Source organism: Colobus angolensis, unplaced genomic scaffold, assembly GCF_000951035.1.
Source record: "Colobus angolensis palliatus isolate OR3802 unplaced genomic scaffold, Cang.pa_1.0 Scaffold197, whole genome shotgun sequence".
Taxonomy (NCBI): Eukaryota; Metazoa; Chordata; class Mammalia; order Primates; family Cercopithecidae; genus Colobus; species Colobus angolensis.
Genome location: NW_012115121.1, coordinates 1,571,706 through 1,596,977, shown reverse-complemented (window position 1 = coordinate 1,596,977; position 25,272 = coordinate 1,571,706). Strand labels below are relative to the sequence as shown.

At 40.4% G+C, this 25,272-nt stretch overlaps 1 protein-coding gene across 1 annotated transcript in view; it reads left to right on the top strand.

Annotated features, from left to right (window-relative positions):
* Window positions 1-25,272, top strand: part of PLCB1 (phospholipase C, beta 1 (phosphoinositide-specific)) — a 671,021-nt gene that overhangs the window by 566,185 nt on the left and 79,564 nt on the right. Inside the window, exons 11-14 of the mRNA XM_011941002.1 lie at window positions 859-1,016; window positions 11,822-11,904; window positions 19,806-19,890; window positions 21,227-21,404. Of these exons, the coding sequence (XP_011796392.1) occupies window positions 859-1,016; window positions 11,822-11,904; window positions 19,806-19,890; window positions 21,227-21,404 (504 nt within the window). The remainder of the gene's footprint in view (window positions 1-858; window positions 1,017-11,821; window positions 11,905-19,805; window positions 19,891-21,226; window positions 21,405-25,272) is intronic.

Sequence of the window (25,272 nt, the reverse complement as noted above, 5' to 3'; positions counted from 1 at the left end):
AGATTGCTTTGGCTATTTAAGGTTACTTACATTTCTGTATGAACTTTGGATCAGCTTGTCCCTTTTTTCCAAAAAAGCCTGGTGAGATTTTGATAAGAATTGTATCTTTAGGCCAATGGTGGGGAGTAGTGTCATCTTAGCAATACCAAGTCTTCTGTTCCATGAACATGAGATGTATTTCCATTTATTTGGATCTTCTTTAGTTTCTTTCAACAACATTTTGTAATTATTAGAGAATAAGTTTTGCACTCCTCTGTTTAATTTAAATTTATTTTTTTAGAAGAGGCTTTTAAAAACAGAATGTTTAGCTTTTCTCAGCGTGTGTACCTTCAGCAAACATGTCAGAGGCAGCTGGCTTATATAAAAGAACAGTCTTCCAGCAATAAATTCTCATCAGGAGGCAGTCAGAATTAAAAGAGTGAGTTTTGATGCTATAATCCTGGATCTTCTCCTTCCTAGGAATGGAAACTTGGGCAACTGAACTCTGTGCCATTTTATTATGTGAAATGGGTAGTTTTTTTTTAATTAAATAGTTATGCCACAGAGAATTTTTTGTGAAGATTAAATATTTAATATATATACAGTCCAAAAACCTGTAATTGGCACATGGTAAATAGTTAATAAACATGCGTCGTTGTTATTGTTACAATGCCCTATCTTTCCCCAAAGCACTACTACAGATTCTATTTGAGATTGAGCCATTACCTTCTGGTATGTTGAGGCAGAAGAAAGGCAAAGAATAACTGCTCCAGCTCTTAGACTCTTTGTTTTCCCACGATTGAGGAGCCTTTCTAAGAAAGCACCACTGTCTTCCTTGCTTCATGGGAATCTGGGGTTTGTTTTGTTGGTGTTTTATAGCTGGCCAACTGGCTGGAAACTCCTCTGTTGAGATGTATCGCCAAGTGCTTCTGTCTGGTTGTCGCTGTGTGGAGCTGGACTGCTGGAAGGGACGAACTGCAGAAGAGGAACCTGTCATCACCCATGGCTTCACCATGACAACTGAAATATCTTTCAAGGTAGGGTATATGAATGTTACTAAGAGAGGCAGCTGGGGACACCTGATTCCTTTTGGTTAAAACCTTCTAAGGTAGAAAGTCCCAGTCATCACAATTAAGTCCAAAGGCTGTTAATCATCTTTGCAATTTCAGAGGCTAAAATTTGGCTGTTTATTCATGAATAATTGGCATCAGGTGAATTAATCCATGCTAACCAAATTCTAAGGAAACTGTCTTGTGAAAGGAAATATCAATGTATTTGTCTTGTCCTCTTTAGCACTCTTACTCCTAATTTCTTGCATTTTATTTTTGTGAAATGTACATACTTAAAGAATACAGACAACTTATTTATATGCTTTAACTAATGACTATAAAGTATGCATCCATGTAACTACCATCTAAATTGAGAAACAGAAACTTGGGTGTACCTGAAACGCTTCCATATATCCATTCCCATCAGAATGACCTGTTTACCCTCAGGGGTGACCACCGTCCTGACTATTACAGTGATCCCTACTTTGCACTTCTTTAGAGCACAAAGTACAAATTTATGTGCAGCCCTAAATGATGTAACTTCACCAATTTTTTTCACTTGTAAATTTATTCACACTATAGTATACATTATTTTATGACTTGCTTTTTTCACTCCACATTGTTTAGAAGGTTCATTAATATTGTTTCAGGTAACTCTAGATTTTTTTGGCTTTCTTTTCATGATGATAATATTAATTACTACTGTTAATTATTATATAAGATTCCATTCTGTGATGCTAGCAGTTGGAATGGTGATGCCAATCAGTCAAAGACCCCCAGGAACATACCTATGGTCAAGTTGGGTTTGTTTGCTCATACAACAAAGGAGAACACATGTTGTGGGGAGCTGGGATATCTCAGTAAAAGTATATTAGAGAGGACTTACAGAACTTGGGCTTATAGTAGGTGATTTGGGGGACAGTTCAAGGGAGAAGGGTTTTACAATGGATTGGGTGCTGTCAGCAAGCAGGAACAATCCTATGAGAGGGTATCTTAGTAAATCCTATCTAGGAAGCAGGACTAAAGCTGTTATTGATAAAGATGCATCAGTCATTCTTGTTAATGAGAAATGAGGTGCATTTGGTCTCTCTTCTTTTTCCACCCTTAGCTCTATTTTGCACCACAAAGGGCCTCACATTCATGTGTGTGGACACCCAAGCCCAAATGTCTAAAGTCTGTCCACATCTCCTGCAAAGAGCCTTCCCTAGGGGGTTGGGGCAGTTGGAGTAGGGGAAATCTGGGGTCCTAGGTACTTGGAGAGTGACTGGAGAAAGAAGGTGTGGGCTTCAGGGAAAATGTTCTCTTGGCTGACTCAGGCTTTTTCACCCCTTTACATGGGAATCACAAGAGAAGGGCTAGAGGACAACCTCTTGCACTAGGTCCCAAGGCATAAGCCCTATTGCCTGGGATACCTGGGTCTCAGGGAAGTGTCACAAACTCTTATCTGAAGCAACCAAGGAAACAGAGTCCAAGTATGTTAGTAACTAAGGTGAGTGGAGATAAGGCCGTTGAAAATGAGAGATTAGAGTACTGAGAAGCTAGAATATGGGATGAATATAATGTTAACATCGCCAAGGTTAGTGAAAAACTTTGGATGAAGAAACTGTGAGCCACTTGCCAACTCTTTGCTGAATAAGGGTGGCTCAGTAGATGGCAGAAGTGAAGAAGAGGTAAAAACTCTTTTGGCTGCTTCTTGGGAACTAGGATTTTTTTTTTTTTTTTTTTAGAAGATTGAAAGGTAGTGTTTTAGAAGTAGCATTGAGAGCAAAAAGATCCCAAACCCAGCTTTTTACTGTAATACACTTGAGATGTGAGAAAATAAACAGTGATCATTGAAGACAGCAGCTAACAAGAAGCAAGATTTTCAAGGGACAGCCAAGTTTTTGTTTAAACAAAAGGATTTTTCTGATCGAAGTTGCTGTATTAGACAATGATAAAAATGTTTTCGGCAGTAATATCATTCACACCTAAAACTGTGCGTATTATGTTGTGCCTAAGGAATATGACTTCTCATGATTTCTTCAACTTAGCCTACAATGCAATAATTAGAGAAAATAGCACCCTTCACGTAAATTTTACAACAAAGTTGAATATGGGTTTGATGTTAATTCTGATTGAAATCTTTAAAAGCTGTGTCTGTTCCTGAATTTGAGCACAATTATGACTCCTGCGTTTTCTTAAGTGGAAAATCAATGTTTTTTTAAATTCATTCCATAGTCCCGCTTCCTCCCTCTCAGACCTTGCTGTGGTCCTTTGTCAACTACCTAAGATGCAGTTTAACATAGTTGGGCTCTTTAAGAAAAAGTGGAGACAGGTGACCCTCATGTGGAGCCAGTGCATCTTGGGCTCATCTGTCTGTTGATGGATGATGCTTCTGGAATGGCAGACAGCATGCCCTGATGGAGCTGAGAGCTGGTGGCACCGCACACTGTCCGTCCGCCAGGAAGACCTGCCCCACTTCACAGGCCACTGCCCTGTCTACCCTCCAGAGACATTGTGAGAAGCAATTGTTATTTTCTTAATCATTTAAAATCCTCCAAGTTCTCTGAGTTCCTTGGGGGAGAATAAACAGCAAGCATATCCTAAGGCATATTTATTTTATATGGAGCATTTGCTTCTTGGCCTCTGCCTGCCATCGAGTCAACTTGGAGTGACTCGCCTTGTGCACTCGATCATAGAAGTGGTTCTTCAATTACATCTGTAATCCCAGAGTCACGGGCTGATTGAACACATCTTCCTGGGCTCTGGAAGCAAGGCTTCTCAACCACGTCCACACACTTGCCAGTGGGTGAGAGGCTTAAAGACGAAATCTAGCCCAGAATGCTGCTTTCTCTCTCTGCCTGCTAGAGTTGGGAGTGGGGAGGTAACAAGGATGGCTAAAGAGAGGAGTGAATTCATCATCCCAGTTGGTTTTTCCAGCTGTTCCTCCTGCTAATGCACATAGCAGGATAGACAGTTCTGGCTGAGACGTGGGTAGGTGATGGTGGGTGAGGATGGACGTGGGGAGTAGAAACGCCAACCTATTTTGCAGACAGATATACAGTAGCAAGGATGCTTTGCATCAGGACTGAGACTAGAGGAAGGCAAGTAAGTCACCTAGCAAGTAAAATTTAAGGGTGTCTTTGCTCTCAGGGCTGTGTAAGCACGGAGCTGGCACTAGAGAGTGAGTGTCTCTTTAAATTTTGTACTTAGTCGCTTCTCTTGCCTCATCCTCGTCCCAACCCTGCTTGCATGATTATCAGCCTGCAGTCTGCTTTCCCTGAACCCAGTGTGTAAGGTGACTTTGTAAGAAAGAGGAAGAAGAGAAACAGGGCACAAGGCCCTACATAATCTGCAATCCCCCATTACCTTGTTTCTTACTGCTTTCCCCCTCACCCATTGGGCTCCGACTATACTGACCTTGCTGTTCCTTGGCTGTGCCAGGCTGGTCCCACCTCACAGCCTTTGCACAGGCTCTTCTCTCTGCCTGGAATGGTCTTCCCATAGGTATCTGCCTGGTTCTTCCCTTGCCTCCTTGAAGCCTTCCTCAAATGTCACCTTCCCAGTGAGGCCTCCTGGGACCGATCTATTTACTACTGTCACCAGCCGCCACTCCCAATCTGACATGCCAACTTTTTAGTATTGTATTTTCCTGAGGCTCATATTGTATCACCTTCTAACAATCTGCCGAATTTGCTTAATTCCTATGTTCCTTGTTTATTGTCTGTTCTACTAATGCATAAGCTCCACAAAGACAGGGCTCTTTGTTCTGTTCCCTGATCTGTCCCAAGTTGTATTCTTTGAGCAGAACCCGACATATAGTAGGTGCTCAATAAATGTTTTTGGATGAATTTTCCCTTCTCAAAGCAAGCAGATCAAATATAGCATAACCTCCATTTTTAGTCTTTCTTGCCTCTGCTCATCAGATAAGTGAATTTGTGTTTCTCCATCCTACACTTAATATGTTGGTAGAGGCAGGGAAAACATTCCTCCAACATTTGCCAGTTGTAGCTGCCCTGAACATTTGGGCCAGATATTCACAGTATAATGAGACTATATTCTGTAGCTACACTGCATAGCACAGCAGCAAAATACACTGATTGCAGAGTTCATTTTTCTGTGACCCGGTGTATCTGCTTTCATGTGTGTGACCTGGAAAGCTTCTGTGTGATAGATCCCAAAATCAAGAGATCCTGTTGGCATTTTCTCCCTATTGACTGTATGGGTCAAAATAAAAACTTATGCCCTGGGAAAGGAGACATTCAGCCTCTTTATGAAGGGCTTTTTGTTTTGTAGTCTGGCTTTATTATTTGTCCCATGTATCTGTTTCTATGCCTCATCACATTAGTCTTCCTGGTGGCCTAGACATAGCAATTCACCGCCTGGCTTTCATTCTGTCTTCTCCCACCCAATATCCTTTCTCCTTACGCTTGACACCACCCACCCACCTCTTTCCCTGGGTGGTTTTTCTCCCTTTAGGCAGCTTCCTTTTAACCAGCAATTCTACAAGATGGAAAACTGGATAATGTAATAAAATATATGAGGAAAATGTATTAAATTTGAGTAGGTTAAATTGAGCATTTCTGAAAATAAAATGTCATTCATTCCCTGAGAGAAACAATAATTTAGGATGCAATTTCACTGCTACCTAAATGCACATGTAAAATGGATATCCAAATACAACTACTATTGTCTGTCAAGGATAAAGGATTTCAAGGGCAGTTTGTCTCACTGGAGTTTAGTAATTGAACCATACGGTTTATAGATTATTGAATCTAGTGCTACAAGTCTCTGAAAAACAGTTTTGGCTTGATAAGGAACAATGGAGCATTACTATACTTTCACATCCAATGTCCACCAATTATGGCAAGTATGAAAGAGTGAAACTTAAAAGCGATAACTGGTTTTCTCATTCTGACTGATCACGCACACCATACAAAATATTTCAAAGGCACAAAAGCATGAAAGTTCTCCAGTGGAACTTCTAAAGTTTTCAGTGGCTCTCAACTAAAAATTATTAGATGAAATTTAGTAATTCTTTTTTTTTTTTTTGGTTTAATAATTGCAAAAGATTTCCTGAGCTGCTAGCTAAAGTTATGGTAGAGATGGGGAGAGGTGGACAGAGAGAGGAGGGAGAAGGATGGGTGAGAAAGAGAGAAAGGTGAACACAGAAGGCAAGGATGCTCTCTGGAGCTGACTGCCGGGGGTCCAGTACCAGCTCTTCCATTCAGTTGCTGCAAGACCTTGGAGAAGCTTCCTTCCCAGTGCAAGTTTCCTTTGTTATCAGCAAAATGGAGATGATAATAGTGTTTACCTCCTGGGTGATTATAAGTAAGCATTCAGTAACTGCACTTAATATAAAATATTGCTTAAACTATGCATGGCATGCAGTGACTACTCTATAAATGTTAGCTTCTGATGTTATCATTGAAATGCATAAAAGTCAAATGTTAGCTTTCTTTTTGTAAATATAATGGTTGTGTATTACATGGGCATGGACTTATTAAGCCAGAGTGAAGATAGGGGGCTGAATTAAGTCATCTGTAAGGCTGCCAGCCTCTACGTGGGCATCCTCTACGCTCAACCCATGGCATCCACTTCACTTCCAGGAAGGTACCAGAAGCCCAAATTGTAGTAAACTAAACACAGCCCAGGCCTTGATTAGGGGCCCAGTAGGAGCAGAGAAGGGAACAACAGATGAGCTTGGATGCTCCACTGCAAACATGAGTCCTAAGTCAAGCACACAAGATCAGAAGTACACAATGTCAGAGGCAGGACAAAGGGAAAAGCAGGGGAAGCAAGACAGGAAAGTCTAGGAACCCCAGTGGCCCAGTTGTAGTTCAGACCACACTAGCATCCCCACTGTGGGAAGAGAGAACGAAACCCAGGGAGCTACGAAGATGGGGGAGGGCATGGACTCCCTACAAGTCTAAGAGCAGGCCCAGAGAAGCACTCACGCTTTATCAGCCTAAGATAAAGATATGAGAGAGATTTGACCTGAAGCTAAATACCCACTTCCTAAATTAGAGGAGGGGAGGAGGGGCTTACCCCCTTCAGATTTGACTCTCCTTGGCCTAAATACCAATGAGGCGAGCCCACAATCCACTTTCATTATTAAAGGCAGCTGGAGAAGTTATCAAGTAGACAATGAAGAGAGCCATCATCAGAAAAGTTAGCAAAGCTGGCCAGCGCAGTGGCTCATGCCTGTAATCCCAGCACTTTGGGAGGCTGAAGCAGGCAGATCACTTGAGGTCATAAGTTCAAAACCAGCCTGGCCAACATGGCGAAACCCCATCTCTACTAAAAATGCAAAAAATTAGCTGAGTGTGGTGATATGTGCCTGTAGTCCCAGCTGCTTGGGAGCTGAGGCACAAGAATTGCCTGAACCAAGGAGGCAGAGGTTACAGTGAACTGAGATCATGCTACGGCACTCCAGCCTGGGCAACAGAGCAAGACTTCATTTCAAAAAAAAAAAAAAAAACAGGTAGCAAAGACTAACTACACTTTTGTTTACATGTATATTTGAAGGACTTTAAAAAAAATTACAGCTCAATGTTTATTGGAAATTTCAGCCATGAAGTTGTTAAAAAATTAATCTGGCTACTGAGTATGAATCAACATTCAACCTTCTATAATACAAAATTACATTTACTTTGGTTACAATCAAGTTTTAAGCTTTGCTTAAGCCAATGATCAGACTAGTCCAAAGGTCAACAAATTATCTTCTGCAGGCCACATTTATCCTGCCATCTTTTGTGAATTAAGCTTTGTTGGAACACAGCCACATCCAATTGTTTGCATATTATCTGTGGCTGCTTTGGGGCTATGCATTAGTCTGGACTGGCTCTCTTTCTAGAGAGACAGAGTTATTAAAAGGAACCGGCTCATGTGGTTATGGAGGTTGAGAAATTCCAAGATCTTCAGTTGACAAACTGGAGACCCAGCTGACTTAATGGTACAATAGCAGTCCTGATCCAAAGGCGTAAGAATAAGGAGAGCCAATGATGTAAGCTGCAGTACAAGTCCAAGTCTCAAGGTAGGAGAAGACCGATGTCCCAGCTCAAAAACAGTTGAGCAGAAACAGCAAATTCTCCTTTACTCTGTCTTTTTTTTTTTTTTTTTTTTTTTTCTGATTCAGGCTTCCAGTGGATTGAATGAGGCCCATCCACATTAGGGAGGGCAGGCTGCTTAACTTGGTCTACCAATGTAAATGTTAATCTCTTCCAGAAACCCCTCACAGAGACACCCAGAAGAATGTTTAACCAAATATCTGGGCACCCCATGACCCAGTCAAGTTGACCCATAAAATTAATCATCACAAGCTTCAAAGGCAGAGTTGAATAGTTGCCGTAGAAATAGAAACTCTGTGTCCAGCAAAGCCTAAAACACTACCTGGTCCTGTATGAAAAATGCTGATCTCTGAGCTAGTCAATAGAAGAATAAATGGGAACACAACTAGATAAATTCTGTTTCTCTTCTGTCACATATCAGGAGTTCATTCATTCATTTCAAAGTATTTTGTGAGCATCTAGAATGTGCCTTAGCAGAACAGTGAAGAAAACAAGTTCTTACCTCAAGAAGTTTACACTGTCTAGTGAGGAAAGATAGATCAAAATAAACACAAAGATACAGTGCATAGAAACATGCCCTTTAAAACAATCTAAACCAGTGGACAAGGGAAAGAGAGAGCTGAGTTATGCTGTCTGGATGGTGGAGGCAGGCCTTTGGTAAGGGGATGTTTAGGCACAGATGCTGTACTTACTCCCAAATCAATGAAATAAATCATGCTTTCATGTGAGTATTTTTGACTAAAGGAACACAGTGCAAAGATGGTGAGATGAAAGCATGCCTGATATATTCAAGGAAAAGCAACAAGATCAATGGACTGTATCCAGGTGACAGACAGGGAGAGGAAAAGGAGATGAATTTAAAGAAATGGCAGGTGCCAGATCAAGTTAGGCTCTGTAGATTATGATAATGAATTTGGATTTCATTCCATGTGAAATGGGAGGTCATTGGAAAGTTTATTAAAAGGAGCGAAACTGTCTACTCATGTTTAGGAGCAATGACTCTGGCTATGGTGTGGAATACAGCGGCAAGCACTAGAAGCCAGGAAAGCAGTAAAAAGACTGTGTCAGCTTCTTCTAGGTTTTTCTGCAATAAGAAGAAACCCCAGGATCACAGTGATTTACAGCCACAAAGGTTTACTTCTCACTCAGGTTAGATGTCAGCTGTGGCTCTGATTGCTATTGTTTGGAATTCATATTGAAAGAACAACCCCCATCTATGATATCACTGGACTCATGGGAGAATAGAAAGAGAAATGGCTGGACAACAACATGATGGATCTTCAAGACTCTACTCAGCAGCAGCACATGTCATTTTTACACACAGGCCCTTGGCCAAAATAAAACACACGGCCAAGCCTATGGTCAACAGAGTGTGTAGATAGAATCCTCCCAAAGGAAAGGGGAAGCAAATAAGTGGCGATGATGATAAAATCTAACACAGCAGTGACTGCAGTGGTTTTTGTGTCAGGGTGATAGCAGTGGAGGTGCTAACACTTGACTGTACTCGGGATCTATTTTGGACAAGATTGCTGAGGAATTGAAAGATGTGAGAGAAGGAGAGGAGGCGAGAATGGCTCTACTGTATTTATCCCTTACCTGATACACTAGTGCCAAATTTATGAAATAAACAAAATCCAGCCTTTTTTTTTTACCACACTTAGTAGCCACATCCTTGATGACCTCTATTCTCAGTTCTTTTGAGGGCTTTGCTCTTAGTTGGCTGAGATTATTAGCTGCATGGAAGTTACTGCAATGGTTGGGTATTAATAAGCTCTAGAGTCAGACAAATCTTCCTGGGGTTTAATCCCTTCCTGGGATTCTCTTCTCTGTGACTTAAGGTAAGTCAGTTAATATCTCTGCACCTTAGTTGAACTGAGAATATGTAACCATGATGAGCTAAGTCCTTTGCCTTCTCTTGCTGAGTCTTCACAACAGATTTGTGAAGTGAGGTTTATTGCCCCCACTTTATAGGTCAGCAAACTAATACACAGAGGCATTAAGTGATTTTCCCAAGGTCACACAGCTTGTAAATCTCAGAGGCAAGGATTCAGAAGTCTGTTTGAATCCAAAGCCTGTGCTCAAATAAATCAAATATAGCATTTAAAATCTGGATGTTGCTTACCTTTTATAGTGCTTGCTTTTTTTTTGACAGACTCAACTATCATAAAAGTTAAACTGATTATGTATGAAAAATAATCTGTGAGTTCATTTCTAAGAAACAGTAAAAGTGATTGATTCTTCTCGCTCCATGCAGGCAAATCCTTCTTAGAGGATATATGCAAATGTAGTACAGAATTAGAAAGCCTTATTTATACTCTAGGGCCAGGGAAATAGCTTTCAGGAGTGGATATAAAGAACGCTATACATTGAATGGGGAAGGTAGAGATGATAGCAGAAAAGGCTCAGGCATAAGGAATAGGAGTGGAAATCCCTACTTAAAAGGAGAATATGAAAAAAATAAATATAACTAAAAACAAGTGTATGGGAATATGAAGCCTCACTACTACTGAAAGTGATATAATTAAATAATAAATGAGACTGCACTTTACTACCATTTAAGTAAGAAAAACATTTTTAAGAATAATGCCCCAAACTGGTGAATATGCATTGAAATCTGGTCCTGCATGCCTTATTCTGGGCAATCTAAAATGAAAAGCAATCTGAAGATACATGAGGGACTGTAAGAGTATTCATATTCTTAAATCAAGAATTCCCCTTCTGAGAATTCATTCCCAGAAAATCATTCAAGATATTAGGGAAAAAATGAAGATGTTCTTTGTAGAATTATTTGAATGACAACTCTGAAAATGTAGCTGTCCGACAGTTGGGGAATGGTTAAATCAATTTTGATACCTTTTCTTTCTATAATTTTGTACACATATTGAAACTTGTGGCATATACATTTTTTTAAATGCAGATTGAAAATTGAAGTACTGATACATGTTACAACATGGATGAACTTTGAAACCATGCTAAGTGAAAGATGGTCAATACAAACAACCATATATTGTATGGTTACATTTATATGAAATAATTAAAATAGGCAAATCTCTGAAGACATAAAGTAGATGAATGATTGCCTGGGACTGGGTGTGTGGGGTGGGATGCAGGAATGGGGAATGACTGCTAGTGGGTACATGGTTTCTTTTTGAGGTGATAAAAATATTCTAACTTATATTGGGATGGCGTTTGTGTGACTCTGAATATACTAGAAACCATTGAACTGTACACTTTTAATGGGCAGATTATATCTCAAAAAAGTTACATCTCAATAACAATGCTTTTTAAAAATACAAGTCGAGTATATACTGTAATTAAAACTAAACTACATAAATACATGAGAGACAGACTAGAAGTGAATATAATGAAATGCTGACAATGGTTTGGTTCAGAAAGTGGATTTGTGGGTGAAAATTTTTGCCTTCCCTTACTGTCCCAAATATTTATAATATGATTAGATTTCTTTCATTATTAAAAAATAGATACAATTAGCAGACAGGAGAATCCTCTCCTTTGCATTTCTCTCTCCCCTCCACCAAAATCCAATCTTCTTATAACTTTGCAGAATCAAGAGTCAGAAATAGCACCGTCCAGCAGCCCTCGAAATCCCTTCTAGCCATTTCAGGCCATTTGATACAATTCTCTGAATGGAAAAGACAACTATATTAGTAGATTTAATACTCCTCAAGAATATATAGATGAAAACTTCTGGCATACTGAATATACATGTGTTCTCATTTTTAGGAAGTGATAGAAGCAATAGCGGAGTGTGCATTTAAGACTTCACCATTTCCAATTCTCCTTTCATTTGAGAACCATGTGGATTCGTAAGTATTCAACATATTCAGGAAAGAGTCTTTTTCCCAAATGGGGCATACTGAGTAATTGTTTATCAGATTTAAAATTATTTGACATTATTAATGGTGTTCTTCAGTCATGTTATATATTAACTGGCATGTTTTCATTTGTAGGTGATGGAATTCACTTAAAATAATCAACATTAAAATTGTCCATTGTACTTGTAGGATCTATTTTCATACCATAGTATGGTTTTTAAATTAAAATCTCTTCTTTTTGCAATGCAATGGAACATGTTTTCCTACACAATACGTGTCTCTGTTATAGATTTGGGGTGCTGTGGGCCACTTTTATAACCCTCCTTCATGAGTTTCTTCTATTGCACACAATTTGAGTCCAACATCACCTTGTGGCAGGTGGAGGGAGAGCTGTGAATTCCATTTTACCAATTTGCACTTACATAGAACTCAGTTTACCAAACCTCCATATTCCCCCTTTTCACTGGCTTTCCTGTTTGTTAATATTTGTGTTTACCAGTTTCAAAATAGCCTGCATGTATTGCTGAGCTACACAAAGAAAAGGTTATTTTGACTTCACTGTTTTATATTCATTTTATCACACATTACCAAAGAGAGACACATTTATATCTAATAGATGTATATTAGTTTATCATGTAGTTACTCACTTTAAAGAGCTACAGAATGAAAGATTGTTATCCATATTGAATGAAAGCCCCCTCTTTCATTTCAGGAACCTAAGCCAGAATTTTCAACTAAAAGCCAGCAGCACCTGTCCTAATTTGGATTACAAGTTTCTTTTTACCCACCTTCCTAATGAGAGCCTTTCCCAGGTCACTGAGCCTCTTTGTCCAAATAATTTGCAACACGTGCTTCAATTCTCTAATTCTTAAAGAGTTCACTAAATATTAAAGATGCAGATTGATCATGAGCACATTTCAACTTGAAGAATTTCTAAGTAGTGAAATGTGACAATTTTATAATTATCTGTATTTTTTCAGTTTGCCCTCCAGAAATCCATATTACGTTTACTGGCTTGTGGTTCTGTTTAATTATGCAACAATCATTCAATGAATGATGTAATCCTTTGGCACATAGCTTCTCCAATGCTTCTGAGGGTCAAAGGAAGAGAAAGGAATTTATTCTGTTCCATGCTATTTCTGTTCTTACTCAAAGGGGCACCTCTTTAGAGGCTGTATTTAATACCTAGTTTGCTGTGATGGTTCTGCTTTGCAATTGACTCTGTTGAACAATTTCTCATCTCTGTCCATTCATTTGTAATTGGCCTGTAACAATATGTATTAGTCCATTCTTGTACTGCTATAAAGAAATGCCAGAGACTGGGTAATTTATGAAGAAAAGAGGTTTACTTGGCTCACAGTTCCACAGGCTGTACAGGAAGCCTGGTGGCATCTGCTTCTGGGGATGCCTCAGGGAGCTTTTACTCATGGGAAGACAGAGTGGAAGCAGGTGTCTTACATGGCAGGAGGAGGACTAAGAGAGTGAGGAGGTGTCACACACTTTTAAACAACCAGATCTCGTGAGAACTCACTATCACAACAGTACCGAGGGCAATGGTGTTAAACCAAAAGAAATCACCCCCATGACCCAATCACCTCCCACCAGCCCCACTTCCAACATCGGGGGTTACAATTTGGCATGAGATTCGGGTAGAGATGCAGATTCAAACCAGGCCCCACTTCCAACATCGGGGGTTACAATTTGACATGAGATTTGGGCAGAGATGCAGATTCAAACCCTATCACAATACTTTAGCACTTTTCTTTCAGGCATTGTAGTTTCGACTTGAGGATGCTTTTTTTTTTTTTTTTTTTAAATAGAAGAAGGGCATCTGGCATGCTTTTCTTTTTTCCTTTCTTTCTTTCTTTTCTTTTTTTTTGTTTTTTGTTTTTTGTTTTTTGAGATGGAGTTTCACTCTTGTTGCCCAGGCTAGAGTGCCATGGCGTGATCCTGATTCACTGCAACCTCCGCCTCCTGGGTTCAAGTGATTCTCCTGCCTCAGCCTTCCGAGTAGCTGGGATTACAGGCCTGCGCCACCATGCTCGGCTAATTTTGTATTTTTAGTAGAGACGGGGATTCTCCATGTTGGTTAGGCTGGTCTCGAACTCCCGACCTCAGGTGATCCGCCCACCTTGGCCTCCCAAAGTGCTGGGATTGGCATACTTATTTTTTTAAAGAGATGTTTCTATTTAAATTAGACAAAATGAAAGGCTATGGTTCCATTCTGTATTGTCACACCTGCTACACTGAGCTTCCCCTTGACATAGCCAGAAAAATATCAACTGCCACCACCACCAACCTAATAACTAACCTTTATTAAACATTTTTTTTGTGGCAAGCAGTTTTTGAAATATTTTACAAGCCTCAGCTCATGTAAGCCTCACCACAAACCCAGGTGCTTCTAAGAGTAAATATTATGATTATCACCATTTTACAGATGATGAAACTGAATCCTAAAAAGGATGAACAACTTGCTCAAGGCCATGTAACTAAAACATGACAGAGATGGGATTCCAATCCAGTTAGTGTGACTTCAAAACGCACACTTTTAACCAACACACCTCCTACGCCTAAACAGAAGCATCACGAGCCTTCAAAACATTAAATTCAGACAATGAGAGCATCCACCAGGCAATGGCCAGCAATTGTTCACCTCTGTGGCTTGTAATGCTTAAACACAAGATGGTTTTTGCAGTTCTTCACACCAGTCATTTAGAGATCCAGAACTGGACATGAAAACTAATTTCTGCATCGTGCACAAAACCGAAGAGACTAGTGCCGTTGTACTGCCCTTACTGGCTTAAAAATGATAAATTTAGCTATTAAAAGTTCACTAATAATTTATATATGACAAAAGAAAACAGGAAAACAGCCTTTCCAGGATGCCATGATTGTGTCCCAAGCCACTGAGATAATGTAATGGCAGTGAAATACTAAAAGATAAAATTCTATTGTGGAGGAAGTGGGTGGGAGTTGCTTGCTTCATATTTCCCTTGTCCTTCAGATATCAAAACTGCTCAGCCACCATTCTTTCCTGGGAGGCTAGCACACACCCAGAGAAAACTGATAAGCTTTCCCTTCGCTGGTAAAACCCCATGCTTGACTTGTGAGTCACCTCATCTAGTTCCTGAACCCATAGCAGGCAGTAGCAGCACTCTTTCCCACTAAACCTAGAAGTAACCTCAGGATCCTCCTCAGCACAGTGACCTCGGAATAGACCAGCAAGACATCTGACACCTATCTGCCATCTCTGATGAACTATTTTATTCCCCTGTGTGCTGCATATATGGAATTTCAGATTTAGAACTCTGGTCCCAGCTCACTTGGGCCACACGTCCAAAACAAATTTACACTAGAAAAAAAGGAGAAAAGGACTGGGCACGGTGGCTCACTCCTGTAATCCCAGTACTTTGGGAGGCCGAGATGGGCGGATCACGAGGTCAGGAGATCGAGACCATCCTGGCCAAAATGGTGAAACCCTGTCTCTACTACAAATACAAAGTGGGTGTGGTGGCAGGTGCCTGCTGTAGTCCCAGTTACTCAGGAGGCTGAGGCAGGAGAATCACTTGAACCTGGGAGGCAGAGGCTGCAGTGAGCCGAGATCACACCACTGCACTCCAGCCTGGGTGACAGAGTGAGACTTTGTCTCAAAATAATAATAATAATAATTTATTAAAAAAGAAAGAAAAAACGAGAAAAGCCACTGAGATTTCTGATTTTCTCTCCCAATATCTGAAGTCACCTATCCATGGACAATAAAAGGGAATCTGCTATTAGCTGCTTTCAATGTATCCTGTTGCTACATCAGAATCCCATGAAGTATCTTCAAAATGCAGATTTCTGAGCCACACTCTTACCCTGACTTAGAATTTCTAGAAATAAGACTTGAAAATATATTTTTGAAAGCTCTACTTGACTCTGACATCCTACTTGTGAACCAGCACTTTTATAAAAAGAATTCTACACCAAATTCAAGTAAAGTAAGCTTTACCCATGTTCAGCCACAGAAAACTGTGAAATTTTGAACAAGGTTCTTAATTTCCATGGATTGCAGATTCCTCCTTTGTAGGGAAAGAAATTGGTTTAATTCAGATTGGAGGATTTACCCCCAAGAAATCAAGTGAGTTCCTCAGTCAGGAAAACTGACCTCTGCCCCAGACCTCTGCCCTGACCTCTGTCCCAGCATATAATAAAATACTGGGAGTATTTTATTATGCTCAGAAATGTCTGCTATGACCTAAAGTTCAAAATGCATTTGTGATTTTTTTTTTCCTCTCACTTCATCTCCATGATAGCTGATACTGATGCTCTAAACACGTCAGGATTTTGTTTTTTTGCTAATTGCAATTTTAATGCCTTTTATTTCTGCAGTTCTGACCTACAATTAAAGTCGGTTTGTTTTCCTCTGACTTTTTCAAATCAGTATTTGCTCTCTGCTCTGATTTAGTTCCATCAGGTGGTATGCATGTTTATTGAGAACATGGATAGCCTGATTACCAAATAGCTCATTTTAGTTTTTGCTTGGACACCTATCTCTTGTTCTGTCCATCTCAGTTTATTCTGAGGCAGGTTTTGTTTTTGTTTTTGTTCTCATTTGTCTGTTTGGTTTGAGGGTCTCACTCTGTCACCGAGGCAGGAGTGCAGTGGTGCAATCTTGGCTCACTGCAACCTCTGCCTCCTAGGTTCAAGCGATTCTCCTGCCTCCTGAGTAGCTGGGATTACAGGCATGCACCACCACAACTGGCAAACTTCTGCATTTTTAGTAAAGACAGGGTTTTACCATGTTGTCCAGGCTGATCTTGGACTCCTGATCTCAGGTGATCTGCCCACCTCGGCCTCCCAAAGGGCTAGGATTACAGACGTGAATCACCACGCCCAGCCCTCAGGCAGGTTCTAAATGTCTACATTAGACATAGATTCTTGTTCTCAAAAGTGTGGTCCTCAGACCAGCAGCATCTGCATCACTGTTGAGCAAGTTAGAGCTTCAGCCGAGTCCTGGGCCCCACCCTGGAGTCTGTGTTGGACTCTTCATTTTAATAAGACCCCAGGTGACGTGAATGAAATAGAAGAGCTAAGCTGTAACCACCATGGTTTATTAACCACCTGCATCAGAATTATCTGCAGGCTGGCTTAAAATGCACGTTCCGGGGCTTTTGTCCCAGCTACGTGAATCAGGGGACTGTGGACTTGATCCTGTCACCTGCGCATGAACAGCTCAGGTGATTCCTTAGTGGAACTGAGTGATAATCATGGCTCCAGTAAAATCTTTATCTGGGCCTGATTTGGGGACTTCCTGACAGAGGACACCTGTTTGGGGATATTTGGGACATCTCCCTGAAATTCCTCTACTGGAGAGAATATGGTTCCCTGGAAAATCCTGAGAGCAGGGCTTTCAGGTAAAATGCTCTGCTTTCACTCCAGGTGTTTGATCTAAGATAATTCGGGGCTCCCAATTTCCAACATTCAGGAAAAATGTCATCAACTTTAGCACATGTTGACTTATTTTAATCAATCACAGTGGTTTTCAAACTTGAACACACACCAGAATCAAGAGGGCTTGTTAAGATGCAGACTCCAGTGTCCCTGAGTCTCTGATTCAGAATCTGCGCTTCTAACAGGCTCCTGGTGATGATGCTGCTGATGGTTCAGGGACCATACTTGAAGAAGTAATGCTCCATGATATTGAGCAGCATCTTTCTGTAAAAGGGAAATGGAGGGTTTGGCCATTTCTTTTGTGCACTCTGGAACATGTCGTCCCAGCACAAATGCATTTCTTATCAGCAGCAGCCACAGTGCAGGCTGACCTGGTTGAACCCCTGTGCAAGTTATCTCTGGAGGAAGAAGACCTGAAACCAAGGATGCCCGGGGCTGGCCCTACCTATTCAGCCACTTCTCTGCCTGCTCCCAAAGGTCTCATAGACAGTTTCTAATGACTTGTCCTTCTGCAACAACCTCCAATGCTTTTCAGGATCAATTCTCTGATTAGTAGTTTTTCTTCTTTCCCTAATACTGCAGGGGAATGTGGTAGTGTATTCTGATGGCTGCATAAGCCATTTAGTAAGCTCCCATACAGACCAAGAGAGGCCTGGTGAGAAGGGGCAAGGTTGCTGTGGAGGACTTTGCAAGTCCTTTGACTCTCTCCTTAGCCTCTCCCTGCAGTTCCAAGGAAGCAGTGACTTGGGGGTTCATATTCAAATGCCAGAGAACTCACTTTCCCCCCAGAGCACATGCTTTGTTTTTAAAAAGAAAAAAAGGAATACAAAATAGTGACTTTTCCTGTGGACCGTTGCAATATGATTGGAACCCTCAATACCACCCCCCCTAACCCCAGGGGGAAAAAAAAAAAAAAAAAGAACAGCTCATGATCCAGGCTTAAACATTCATGGAAAAGGGAATGAAAATAAGAATTACATTTTATGGTCAATTTGAATTTTCATCAAGAAGGCTTTTCATCGCTGTTACTTATTCTTAGTACAGTCACAATTCTGCTAAAATGTATTATCATTGCCTGTGGACCGTTGCAATATGATTGGACCCTCAATACCACCCCCCCTAACCCCATGGGGGAAAAAAAAAAAAAAAAAGAACAGCTCATGATCCAGGCTTAAACATTCATGGAAAAGGGAATGAAAATAAGAATTACATTTTATGGTCAATTTGAATTTTCATCAAGAAGGCTTTTCATCGCTGTTACTTATTCTTAGTACAGTCACAATTCTGCTAAAATGTATTATCATTGCAGCATGTAGAGATAACTATTGGAAATCAAGTTCGACAGACTGTAGATCAAATTCAAAATCCATAAAACCTAAAGGAATTGGATACCTTTATAATGATATTTAACATTCCACGAAGTGAGGAAAATAATTATTGCTTTTTGAAAGGTCAGGGGCAGCAGTAGCATTGAAAGAATATGAATGTTCCCCTATATCAGCTGTGTTTACAAGTTACTGGGCATAGGATTTGTCTAGTCTAGCTGGCGGACGCCGCCTTGTAACAGTGGAATCATCTTACATTTGCCCTGCTCTTTTAATGTTTCAAAGACGTTTGCATCCATTACTTCATTTCATCTTCTCAGCATCCTCTGTCCCTTTCCAAGAACAGTTATTATTCTCCTCATTATGTAGACCCAGAGTGGTTCAGACTTTGGAGCTCAGCTCAGCAAACCCTGCAGTGCCAGCCTTTTTCCATTATACCAGGTCCCTACTGGCAACATATTCAGAATGATACCACCTTTGCTTTTCTATTATGTACATAAGAGTTGCACACAACTTTCCCCGAGGTGCCTGCTACTTTTATCTTTCCTCCAGGACCCCCTCCCCAAGTGACACACTGTTTGTTTGCCTGTCTGCCCTTTTCTACATTTTGAGATTCTCTCCCTCTCTTTTTCTCTCTCCATTGTCTCTCTTTCCCTACTCAGCTCCCTCCCTGCCATCCTTCCTTATCTATCCTCTTTCATCTCCTCATAAACACTCTTTTGCAGCAGTGGTTTACAAATTTCACTTGAGAATTTACAGAGAAATATGAAAGGGTTCTTTCTCCAAGTGTCTTGCAATTGACTTGGAATCAGTGAGTTAAACAAAAGGGACTGAGCCTCTAACTCTGGGAATTTCAAGGCTCCAGTGACAGCAAATGACCTGCTGTCCCCTCCACCTGCATCTATAAGGGTCTGCCCTGGGAACCACCTCACACGTCAGTGCTTTCACTGTCCACTTGTGTATGTTATTCAAATTCACGTAAGTTAGGATAAATATCTAGGATGATAAAAACCAATCCTGACGGGTGGGATTAGAGAATCACTTCTTTCTGTAGTTAATAACAAAAAGCAATCCTGTTCAGGCTCTTTGGATAAGCCTTCCTGCTTTCCTTCTTCTGTTCTTGTTCTCCCTTAGCCCAAAGCAGCAAGCCAAGATGGCGGAGTACTGCCGACTGATCTTTGGGGATGCCCTTCTCATGGAGCCCCTGGAAAAATATCCAGTAAGCAGTTTTGATGTTTGTCTTTGAAGGAATGTGTGCATTATTGATGAACAAGGTTGAGGGAAAACTTACTTCCTTTTCATGTTTATGTTTCTTGGTAAGATTAATGCAGTTGATGATGAAATCTTTGACAAGGAGGATACCAGCAATGGGCCCCACAAAGGGTACAGGAAGTGCCTCTGCTCTCTTCCTCTTCCCACACTCTTCTCTCTCACTGGCTGCCTGATGAAACTCAATCAAGAGTGCAGATTTCCCAACAATTACAATCAGCCCATAGAGACAGTCCAAGAGGACAGGCCTCTGCTCATTCCCAAGGAACCTCATCACACCCCTTTGAGATGAGTGGGTTGGCAAAACAGGACACTGCAGGTGGCACAATGTCTTCTTGGCCTGTCCCTGCTGGCTGCTTTCTATTTCCTTGCATGCACCTTTCGGTGTGGCACAACTCAGGTCGCCCATTGCCGTGATGATATCTCTGCTTTAGGAAGGAAAGCAGCAGAAATATCCTAAAGTAACATTTTCCTTCCTGCACCCTTTTGCCCGATCTCCATGCATTTTTAAGCGAGTTTATACCAGTCCCTACACTCATTGCAAGCCAAGAATAGAGGACCAACTTAGGCATTCTATAGATTTTCTCAAAGTAACCTATCTTGTGGCTTGCACACATGCTTTCTGATATAATATCTAATGACCCTCTCATGGGAAATTGATTTTCCCATTAGATGTACAAACTTGAAGCAGTAAAAATAAGGCTTGCAAATATGGTACCTTGAACCTTAGGGCTGGGAGGAAATCTGAAGCCACCTCGTCCTCTTCTGCTGATGCCAGGGACATGTGCAGCTAAACTACCTAGTATCAGGATAGGGATTTTGCCGATTTTAAGGGGCATCTGAAAAAATGATTTCATTGGCTTACCTGGAAGCTTCTGCCCGTCTTTACCAACTCCTCCTGGCAGATGCCTGGCTTCCCTCCTTCGAAAGTTCAGGCCAGGGCCTTCTTACCTGTCCTAAATCAAGATGATTGGGTTTCTATGGTCCATTGGAAAATTCATAAATGTTCAGATTTAGTACATCAAATCTACCAGTATATTTCTATGGTCTTATTCATGTAGAATATGTTGCAAAAAAAAAGTATAGTAATGAAAATATATCTTTGATGTAACAAAAAAAAAAAAAAAATTAGCCCCCGTGCAGGATACACTAAGAGTTTAATGAGCAGTGTTGAAGGTGGGGAAGAACAGTCTAGACATTCGGCATACAAAGCTGAACAGGGGATCTGGGGAGGGGATCTGAAAGGGAGCAGTAGTTTTAAAGAGTATGCCTTTCATTTCTACTAGCTGGAATCTGGAGTTCCTCTTCCAAGCCCTATGGATTTAATGTATAAAATTTTGGTGAAAAATAAGAAGAAATCACACAAGTCATCAGAAGGAAGTGGCAAAAAGAAGCTCTCAGAACAAGCCTCCAACACCTGCAGCGACTCCTCCAGCATGTTCGAGCCTTCATCCCCAGGAGCCGGTGAGGGGCTGGTGGGCTCTCCCCTTCATGTTCTGTGTTGGTTTAAGAATTGCTGCTCTGGGCTGTGCGCGGTGGCTCATGCCTATAATTCCAGTACTTTGGGAGGCCAAGGCAGGTAGATCACAAGGTCAGGAATTCGAGACCATCCTGGCCAACATAGTGAAACCCCATCTCTTTGGTGGCCAACATGGTGAAACCCCATTTCTTTGGTGGCCAACATGGTGAAACCCTGTCTCTTTGCAAAAATACAAAAAGTAGCTGGGCGTAGTGGCATGTGCCTATAGTCCCAGCTACTCAGGAGGCTGAAGCAGGAGAATCACTTGAACCTGAGAGGCAGATGTTGCAGTAAGACAAGATCTAGCCACTGCGCTCCAGCCTAGTGACAGAGCGAGACTCCATCTCAAAAAAAAAAAAAAAAAAGAAAAAGAATTTGCTGCTCTGAAATTAGCTTTGAAGGACTTTGAACATTCCTATTTCTAAACAGTTTTAAACTACTGGTTTTCTCTCGCTGCTACCAACGTAGTGGCTTAAACCAACACAAATGCATTATCCTCTAGTCCTATAAGTCAGGAAGCCCCCTGGGTTTCACTGGGCTACACTCCAGGTGTCAGCGGGGCTGTGTTTCTTCCTGGAGGCGCTAAGGGAGAAGCTGTTTCCTTGCTTTTTCCAGCTTCTAGGGGCCACCCACATTCGTTGGCTTGGGGCTCCTTCCTCCAGCTTCAAAGCCAGCAAGGCTGCATTTCACTAACCTTTCTTTTGTGGTCACATCTCCCTCTGACCACAGGCAGGAAATGTCCTCTGCTGGCAAGAACTCAAGTCCATCCAGATAATCCAGAATAATTGCACCCATGTCAAGGTCTTTAACTCCATCTCACCTGCAATGTCCCTTTTGTCATGCAAGCTAACATATGCATGGAGCAGAGACGTCCCTAGGAGGTCATTATTCTGGCTACCATGTAAGCCAAATAGTCTTCAGAGTGACCATGTGACTTTAAGCTTCATAATGGGAAATAGTAACTGTAGAACTGAGCACTGGATGCATTGTCATTGACGATATGCTGAAGAGTTCTGGGCATTTCAATTTTTTCATGTTTTAAAGAGCTTTTTAAAATCTGTGACATGGCAAAATTGCTTAAATTATCTTTCGAAGCTCCTAGAGGATGCCTAATATCATTTCTTTCCCTTTTAAATTAAGGTCGAAATAGATTTCTGTGGTGGATGAGAAAAGAATTCAGTGGTCACTCATTTCCTTTGGATTATTTGTCATTTAGTCTAATTTATCTTCCAAGTTCAGTCAGAAGCTTGGCAATCTGAAGCATTACAGATATCTCCTGATTGCAGAGTGATTAAGTGGAAGAAACTTTAAGCTTGACTCTAGGAAGTTTTTCAGTTATAAGTTAAACATAGGAGCAATCACTTTGGAAAACCACTTAGCAGTGTCTGTAAAAGCTGAATATATGCAGTCCTTGTACCTCAGGAGTTCCATTCCTAGGTATATATTTGACAAAGATGTATATTTAGGTTTACTAAGAGACACGTACAAGAATTGCTTAAAGCAGCAGAATAGCCAGATACTGGAAACCAAATACCCAACAACAGATAAATGAATTATGGTATATTCACACAAAGGAAGAATATGCAGCAATGAGAATGATCTTTAGCTAAATGAAAACTACGGATGAATCACTATAAATAAACATAAGCTGAGCAAAGGAAGTCAGGTACAAAAAAACTACATACTGTATAATTTAACCTGTATAACATACAAAAAACAGACAAAACTAATTTATGCTATTAGAAGTCAGGATAATGGGTTCCCTTGGGGGGAAAGCAACCAGAAGAGAGCCCAAGAGCCTTCTAGAGATTGGTTATGTTTTGTTTCTTGATCTGGATATCACTTACTGAGACACGTTTATTTGGGAAAATTCTTTGCAATATGTGGACTTACAATATGTGTACTTTTCTGTATGCCTATTATGCATCAGTTATAAGATTTTAAAATAATTAAAATATAAACTCTAGGACAATCAGGGTTAAAAAAAAAAAAAAAGTAGCCTAAGACTCTGATTTATCTTTTCTTCTATTTTTCTGTCTCAGTTGCCTGTTTCTTTGTTTAGATTAAAATCTTTATCAACAGACATTATATAATTCTTTGAAAGGGTTTGTCCTGTAGCTTTTGAATGTGGACTTTCATCATTATTGTGCAGGTCTTTCAAAATTTTTTCAAAAATAATTTTTGTTCTCAGTAACAATGTTCTCTTTGAAGTTTGGAAGTGAATATCATTAACAGGCCTATCATTCACACCTATTTCCTAACACAACTCTATCCCTTGAATGCTAGCAAGCAAACCTTGTCATCTTTTGCATGTGGGTGCTTGTGTTTTTACCATCTGCCTTTCCCACTACCAGTTCTCTTCCTCTTATTAACAGGATGCATAACACAAATGACGATTTTTATAGGCAGTGAACATTATTGCTTAATACAGAGAAAGGGCAACAATCTGTTAGTTATTCAGTAGATTTCCTAAGCTAGCCCTGTCGTCTCTTATGCAATCAATGGAAACTTTTGGACATTTTAATACGTAGGTAGGCCCCTGAATAAAGAACATTGCTAATTTACCATTTGGTTTGTAGATATTCACAGTATTGGGAACTCAGTAACTTGAAAATCGTGAAAGGTATTGTATTTCAAAGCTAGTTGACTTATCATGGCCCCTGTAGGCCAGATGCCTCTTGCAGGATTCAGCCCTTTGCTAGTAGACTTGTCCTAACGAAGTAGGGTAAAGTAAGATATCTTTTATAGTTCAACAATATTCCCCGAACATCCCTCCAAAGATTTACAAGAGAAATATCAGATTTCTGCTTTTTACAGTAAAGCGAGACAAATTCTTTCTTTCCCACAGAAACTAAAGAACGACCTGATTGGCTATTTGAAATGACTGTGAATTGTTGGGTCCTCTGAAGTATTTTGTAGAAAGCTCTGCCAAAGAATTTTTTTTTAAATTACTCAATTAAAAGAATCCCCTCTCTGATTTTTTTTAGAAAGGTAATAAGAACTTGGGATAAATTTCATTATAAAAATGCTTAAGTGGCAATACCCTAAAAGAATGTGTCTCTAATATAGTAGTAAGACATGTTTTATAACCAAAATATAATCAATTCATCTTATTAACTAATACAATATCAGCGTTATAAAGTGGTTGTATGTGGTTTTCCTTAATAAACAATCCAATACATAATAACCCTTGTTGATCGCAGAAATCTTTTCTCCCCTGGAGATTTTTAAGCAATACTTTTTTCACTGCTGTCATTCAGTAATTGAACTGTGTCAACCAAGTGAAAACATTTATAAGCTTCTCAGAGGACAGTGCAGTGGTACTGTCTCCATTTATATATAGATCGAGTAGGGCAGCTAACTTTCAGAAGGCTGGCAGCGGGCGATGGGGTGAGGGGGCGGGTGCAAGTTACTTCATTGTTGAACTATTATTGCCATCTATTGGACTCGTCATGCTATTGCATTGTGTGAACCCTGAAAGATAGTGGTTAAATCAATTTAGAACTTTCGGACAATGTAGAACAACCTCGTTGACTTTTTACTTGAAAATCTTTTTTATATAATGGATATTACTGGGTCTGACTGAAGCCCATAGCTATGGAAGAATGCAATGCTTTATACTGATATGAATATTTAACCTACCAGAAATACCCACTAATTCTTCAGGGGAAACCCAATTTATTTAATTATTTGTATATTGGCTAAATATGTAGCTGTAATTACTGTATATTGGCTAAATATGAAGCTGAATTATTTCTGATGGAGTTAGATTTCCAGTCATGCTGATATTTAAGGACGCACCCATGTTATCCT